The 7,841-nt window shown below is 37.1% G+C and overlaps 1 protein-coding gene across 2 annotated transcripts in view; it reads right to left on the reverse strand.

Moving 5' to 3' along the window:
* Positions 1 to 735: 735 nt before the first annotated feature.
* The window catches only part of LOC107710550 (protein tyrosine phosphatase type IVA 2-like), a 31,353-nt gene continuing 24,247 nt past the window's right edge, over positions 736 to 7,841 (reverse strand). For both annotated transcript variants that reach the window (XM_016515348.1, XM_016515358.1), the window contains exons 5-7: positions 3,810 to 3,940; positions 2,690 to 2,764; positions 736 to 2,166 (exon numbers count right to left, since the gene is read on the reverse strand). In XM_016515348.1, coding sequence (XP_016370834.1) covers positions 2,055 to 2,166; positions 2,690 to 2,764; positions 3,810 to 3,940 — 318 coding nt within the window. In that variant the 3' untranslated portion in view covers positions 736 to 2,054. The remainder of the gene's footprint in view (positions 2,167 to 2,689; positions 2,765 to 3,809; positions 3,941 to 7,841) is intronic.

A 7,841-nucleotide genomic window follows, 5' to 3' on the forward strand; every position in this document is an offset into this window, starting at 1 on the left:
GAAAACCAGCTCCTGAATGTGCAATTTCTTACCTATAAAAAGTTTCCATCTCAATAAAATGCGAGCGCATACAGCACGCCGGCATTAAAAATCTTTATGAGCAAACGTGTCGCCCTCGCATTGGGAGTTCTGTGGAGAATCGGATATGTGTGTTTAGACGTAGGTCGGATGTCCAGATATCAGATGTGTATCCGATTAAAATCCACATTTGGAAGTGGCTCAGGTCGGATGCAAAAAAATCGGATCTCGTGCGGGTTTTTGTGTTTACACGTGTGCAACAAATTCCGATCTGTGTCAGATGTGAGCGAAAGATCGGATTTTTTGTGCCAGTGTAAACGCAGCCTTAGTTTAGGACTATGCTTAATCTCTGTCTGGAAAACTGCCCCATTGTGTCCTACATCTGACTCTTCATATTACAGACTCCAGTGGATTATGTCAGCAGGTGTAGAGATGGAAAATAAATAGGTCATTTCCCAACTTCTTGTGGATTTCTACCAAGTGACTGACTTAAATATTTCAAGAGTTTAGTCATCTTCCATCTGGACTATCACTCTTCACATGAGCTGTTTCCTTTATGTACACGAGTCATTGATCATTCAGGACCTTTCTGGCCAGAAAATCCTGGTGTGGAAAAGCCTCATGGAGTCAAATAAGTCATATTTGGTTTGTCTTTAAATGACTATTGAGAGTCGTACATTCTGGGTCATGTACCGTTTCAACAGACACAAACACAACTTTTTTTTTCACCTTTCTTTTTTATAGAATAGCAATTTTAAAGACTGATTGAATTATCTTTCAGTTGCAGGTGGCAGTACATGTCACTTTCGCCAAATTATCTTTCACATTATCTTCCCCCATCATTTCAGATGTTATCTTCAAGGTGGCCATAAACATCAGTCATCACGAAGTGACTCATCTACCAAGCACAATAAATAGCTAACATATTACAGGAAAGAACACACAATGAAAATAGGCCAGAATCAATTTCAATTCATTTATTTGTCTTCAAAGCAAGATGAAGAGGGGGTGTGTTTTCAAAATGGGCACTGTGATTAAAACAACAATAAAAAAACAACAATTTAAATTAAATAAACCCAGAGCTGACCAGTCTCCTGTCTCTCACTTCCTTCAGTGTGTCTGTGGGCTGAACAGTAGGGTGACGGATAAAGTGTACACATTATGTGTGGGTGTCACAGCCAGGCCAACAAGTAAAGTTTTTTACTGAGCAGCCAGCAAAAATCAGCTATAGAAAGTGAGTACCTAAGACAAGCCAAGTATCCTCCTGTATTTGAATTTGGATGTAGGACGGTCCTAAGGGTGAGGGCTTTTCTAAGCTGGACTAAATATTGCACTCCCCAGAGATAAAGATAACTAGAGAAAATAACATGGCTTCACGAAAGAAAGAAAAAAAGTGTCCTAACCCCACCCACACTCCTGACAAGACAAACTAATTATAGTGAATAAATACAGCTGACATATTTAAAACCTAAGCTAACCCTAAATTAAAAGTGATTTCAAAGGGGGCAATTGCTGCATTGGAGAGGAACGTCTTAAAAATGTTGTTTTGTGCAAAAATACTTCAGAGTTGTTTCTGTAACAAAATTGGCTATTGTGTGTGGAAATAATTACAAAAAAAAGAAAAAAAGAAAGATAAAAGGAACATGCCGAACAATAAAAGTCTTAATAAAAATCAACAATGACAGCAAATGTAAATCTTTTCATCATGGTTCAAAGTACTCATTCCGAAATAACACAAAATAAAAAGTCATCCAATGATTGGAAATTTGGGAAATCAGGGGAACTTGTGTATAATTCTTGCCCATGACTGTTAGCGCTGGTTAACCAACCAGGTTGTGGGCTCATCTGTGTGCTTTGACCCTTCTAATTGATACTGCTGGTGAATCCATAGATCAGCTTTCATTCATTACATCTCTGCTATCGATTAGCCATGATTCATTTGATAAAATCACCACAATTATAACCCACAGCTTTTGATCCCCTTTACCCTGGTTCAACTTCCCACTGTTGTTTTGTATGACTGACAGAATGACGCATTACTGGACACAGCAGTTGGGACCGTTGGGATCCTTGAACCGCAGACGCATCTTGGATCTGTATTTTTCAAGGTAAAGAAGCTGCTTTGAGTTGAAGGCTCCACGTCTCTTCCTAAAAAACAAACAAACAAACAATTAGTGCAGTTTAAATCTGCGAAAGGCTGGAATACATGACTTCTGCCCAGATTTATGTGCCAATTTTCAGTCTGAAGGAGTCAATGCTAGTTGCAGAAAGTCAGATCATGCAGAGTATGAGGGACACAGACTACATTTTTTTTAGCTTCAGTCTATGATTGCAGTCATGCAGTCAGAGAATATCAAACTTGTTAAATATTTTGAGCTGATTGTAGAACACACTGTTTTCATTTGTTATGTGTCTAATAGCAATGAGGTGTGTATTTCTGTGTGCGTTTGTGTTCAGAACTACTTCAGAAAGTCTGGTAATGCGTGCTCCTCGGTCGATTAGTGTATGATGTCCAGTTTTTCCTTCTAACCATTTGCAAAGTTGTCAAGTGTATGATGCCTAGTGTTTAAAAATGGTTCAGATTTAAAAAGGTGTGCAGTGTATTCCAACCTTAAAACAGAAGTTAGAATGTCAAATGTATATCAAAGGAGAAATCATCCAAACTACTTACTGTCTTATAAACTGCACCGCATCTTCATACTTCATTCCACACTCAATTAAGGCTAAAGCCACCAGTACAGGTGCTCTATGAAAACGAGACAAAACAGATTTAATACAATGCAATTTTTCAGTCAACAAACTGCTTGATGACAAAAAAAATAAATAAATAACTAAATAAATAATAAAAATGTTGTTACTCTATTATTATTATTATTTTTTACACCTGCATCAACAATGATCAAATCAGAGTGTCCCATCTTTGGGAGCTCAAAAACAAGTGTGCTTGTATTCACAGAGAAAACTGTATTCTGAGCTGCTTGTTTATGTAAAGAGGTCAAGAGCTGAGACGGCAGTCTGCAGTTGAGTTCTCACACACACCCTCTCCAAAAAATGCTGAACAAACAACAACAAAACACTTCTGTGCTTGGAGAGCAGTACGACCAAAGGCTTGTTTTAAATGGTGCTGCTGTTTTTCCCTAAAGGAACTGGTGTAAACTGAGCACAGGAAAATGAATGCAAGAGTACAGAGTGCACTGTACTGCCCACAATGTTGGTTACACCATACTAACACCAGCAGGTCACAGAGTTTAGACTTCTCAAGTTTAGACTGGTTACTGTTATTTGTGTCTGTATCAGCAGGTTTATACAGAGGTGAGAAAGGCTGAGCACTAAATATGCAAAAGTTAGCAAGCGTTTGAAGAGTTTGAGAACACAAGTGGGACTCATATGCAGGCTACTTTTTACACAACCACACATTTTTCACTAGTCATGGGTTGCTTGAGCAACTAATCAACTCATCTATCTTAACTAAAAGCACAGTATAATGAGGCAGGTTTCGGATTCACCTGACTTGGAGTAAACCTTTACATAAGCTGCTTGTTAACTTTACCATCACAAGAATCCATTACATTATTAAAAAAAAAATTCAAATAGAAAAGTCATTTTCAAAAGTATTACTTTTTTTTTTTTTTTTACTGTATTTTGATCAAATAAATGCAGCCTTGGTGAACTTAAAGTTCTTTCAAGACGATACATATGTCCTATCACTAGAGCTAATGAAGGAGGGACTAACCCTGGCTCTTCTGAGTTACAAATCTCTCAAGAAGCACATTGACAACTAAAACACTAACCGGCCCAATCCTGCAACACAGTGAACAGCAATGCAGCATTTTGGCTCCTCTCTGAACTTAGTCTTCAGCAGGTTTAACCAATCATCTACAATCTGGGTTGGGGGCGGAGCTCCATCGTCAAAGGGCCAGTCCTGCAGCAATGGGGGAAAAAAAAAACACAAAAAAAACACAAACAGCGATTTAATGTCTTGAAGTAGAAGTAAACTATGAAGTAAAACAGCTGAAGAACTTGAGATGTTTTACATTAGGCCTTGCAGAATTTGCCTGTGGAGCAAGGCATTGTGGGAGAGCAGAACGTTCTCATGAACTGTTTTTGGGCAGAAGGCCACAGAGATCTGGCCTCTTCCCAGACAAACCACACAACTAGCGAGAAAGGACTAAGAGGAGAAGAGAGAAATAGGCAGAGACAAAACAGGAGAGGACAGACCAAGGAGATTAAGATATAACATGAAGCTGGAAACAGGAGATCAATAAGGAGAGCCATCAGGAGGAGTGGAGAAGACAGAGGAGTACAGGGCAAGACGTATCGGGTTCACCAAAATGACATTAAGTCTAATGTCATCCTAAGGGAGTACAGTGGTTTTCTGGTAAATCCATTTGCATCACTAAACACAGCTTAGGACGGCATTAATTATCAACAGTTTCATGTAGTTATCTCGGTCTGCTTTCCATTTCCTCTTCGAATATCCCTAGATCTGAGCGTGTGAGAAGATTGGTGCTTGGGAATGTTAAAGAGAAAGCGTGTGTGGGCGAGTATGACAGATAATGGAAACGGACTGGCTGGCAGCTCCGTGTCTACGCAGCTGTCTGGACCGCCGTGCTCCTGCTGACCCGCAGGAGACCCTCACTTTCTATGCTTCTTAAACATGCAACCCCTTGTTCGCCATCAAACCTTGTTTTTTTTCTTTATTAAGATATTCCCTATGTCAATTGTGAGTGAGCAACTTCCAAAGAAAAATGGACAAGGTGCACTGTGTTGAATAGCAGAGATGTAAATCTTCACTCGGGTATAGGGTTACAGCTGCAGTTAGACAGATGCCATGGGCCATATATCTCTCACACACACACACACACAGTATGTTGACTGTTACCACCCTACCATGACAGTAAAGTTTGAACTACTCAGTACCTTCTCTTTAAGGAAGTAAGGATATTGTTCCCCTTCTAACACCTTTCCTTTCTTATAATGTCCAAATAATATTCTGTAGGTCATGGAAAATGATCAAACACATAAAAGGGAACAAAGGCAGGGTCTGAAATGTCCTCTTTTAAATGAGAAACTTAGGTTTGCCTAAATCTCCAGATATAGTGACTTTTAATACAATATATCAATTGGGGCTGTACTATAATTCAATATCAATATGTATCGCGATATAATTTTTTTCAATAATGGTGATATGATTTTTAAACACATTTCCGATATTTCGATATACATTACCAGTGTTTCCCATACATTGATTTATTTGTGGCGTTTGACTTCGTTGAATAAACATGAGCACTGTACGTTTCAAAATCATAACACGGCGCGTGTTTTATATGAATGTATCTCTCAAGGCAACCGACCGTCTTCAGAAAAGTTTCGATGGCATTTTCATTTGATCTGATAAAGAAGCGTTCATGAGCGGAGCTGCTTTGATTACAGCCTTTGCCGGGGAAACCGCTAGTTTTATCACTCTAAAAGCGCCTCCTGCTGGCAGAGAATGAATTTGCATTTTCAATAATAAGCCCGTCTCCAGCAAAATTTCCAGTTTTTGTTGTTTTCTGCAGCGACTCGGAGCACTTTTCATACCCTTTTTTCTGGCTGAAGCACATTTGTTTCAATCTATAAGAATAATCAGCCTACACTACCAGTCAAACGTTTTTGAACAGTAAGCTTTTTAATGTTTTAAAAACAGTTGAGTACATTTTTTTTACAGGATTCTTTGATGAATAGAAATATCCAAAGATCAGCATTTATCTGAAATAAAAAGCTTTTGTAACATTATACACTATTCCATTCAGTATAATTTTTATTATTTTTTTGGGAAAGAAATTATAGAAATTAATACTTTTATTTAGCAAGGATGCTTAAAATTGATCAAAGGTGATGATAAAGGCATTTATAATGTTACAAAATATTTATATTTCAGATAAATAGTGTTCATATCGATATCGGAATTATATCGTATCGACCGAAATTAGGAAATACATCGTGATATAAATTTTGGCCATATCGTCCAGCCCTAATATCAATATGTCAATATATCTTCTGTTTACCAAACTAGCGTGCAGAGTACAGGTGATCAGAGATGGTAAATAAACTGTGAAGCCTATCTAGGCTTTTCCAGCAGGGTCAGAACAAGATAATGTCAAGTATAAATAAAGACATAACACGCTGAGTTTTTTTTTCCCTACAGGTCATTAAGAATGAGATGTCTTTATTACACACACACCCGCATACAGCACTTGTTGGTGACATCAGTAGAGCTGTGGGTGAAACGACTTACATGATCTGAAGAAAGAAAGGAGCATGTTCGAGATTTTGCTTGTTCAGTTGCCCTCAGTTGATCAGATCACAGAAAAGACCATTGCAAACGGGACAAAGCAATCAATAAAATTTGTTGCATAGTTAATGTAATCCTCAACATACAATACCTAACTAATTTCATGGGAAAATTTCTAAGAAGCTGAAACTTCATGTTGAATTTTTTAGCTTGACATGCTTTCTACACACATCTGACTGAAAATGAAGAGGAGACAGACAGAACAGCTTTCTGCCTTCTCATGCTCTATTGCCATTCAAAATTTTAGGGTCTGTAAGATTGAATGTCTTTAAAAGAAGAGTCTAATGTTCATTTATTTGAACAAAAATACAGTAAAAACATTAATATTGTGAAATATCTGTACAATTAAAATAAATGTTTTCTATTTGAACATATTTTAAAATAAAATAAAATATAAAAAATATATTCCTGTGATGGCAAAGCTAAATTTTCAGCAGCCATTACTCCAGTCTTCAGGGTTCTTTGATAAATAGAAAGTTCAAAAGAACATTTTAAATGTTTTACTATAACTTTTGATCAATCTGCTATGTGAAAATAAAATTAATTTATTTAAAAATATATATAATTTTACTGACCCAAACTTTTGAACTGTAGTGTATAAGAGTTCAATATTTACTAGGGGTGTCCCCGACTAAAGATTTTCATAGTCGAATCGGAATTTTCGAATCTTGCCGATATTCAACTGATAGTCGAATCATATGTTTTGGGGGCGGGGCAAAATACATTACCAAGAGTCAAGTCAGACATTCGACAGTCACAATTACGTTAACATACAGGGAAAATGTGTAACGGACGCCTCGCAGATACAAACGGGGTAAATAATGTTTTATGTTTAGATTAAAAGATAGTTAACATTAAACGTCAGCGAAACCCTAAGAATTCACAACATTTTTTACATTCTGTCGATTTGTGCTACCCTGTCAGATTTTGCTACCTCCCATTAAAACAGTGGGTAGTACAATTCGACAACGAAAAATGCTACTTGTAAAATTATGGTTTATTAACGTCTACACCTACCACAACCCTAAACCTACCCTTATAGTAATGCAAATACAGTAATTATGTGTTATATTCGCTGTTGTAGCTAGAAGGGATCAGTGTTAATTTCGTTGACAAATAATTGGTCAATTTTCATCAACGACATTTTTTTCACCGACGACAACGAGACGATAACAAACTAAAACTCTTTTTGAATGATAAAAACCATGACATAAATCTATTGACATTTTCGTCAACAAATAAAAACGAGACGAAAATGTTAGGGAGTGGCGATTTGGGAAGAGATTCATTCAGGACGAATCTGCTGCGTGGTTCGGATTTTAACAAAGGCATGTTGTTTGTCACCACAGTTAAATCAGTGTCTATCATGTTAAAACCTTAATATCAAACCTATATAATGAGTTTGGAAATGTTAGAGAAATGCTTAATAAATGCACTGTAACTAAACCCATTAGATTTTAGCCGACTAAATTTACTGTAGATTTAGTCG

The sequence above is a fragment of the Sinocyclocheilus rhinocerous genome, unplaced genomic scaffold (assembly GCF_001515625.1).
Source record: "Sinocyclocheilus rhinocerous isolate Xijiao unplaced genomic scaffold, SAMN03320098_v1.1 scaffold492, whole genome shotgun sequence".
NCBI lineage: Eukaryota > Metazoa > Chordata > Actinopteri > Cypriniformes > Cyprinidae > Sinocyclocheilus > Sinocyclocheilus rhinocerous.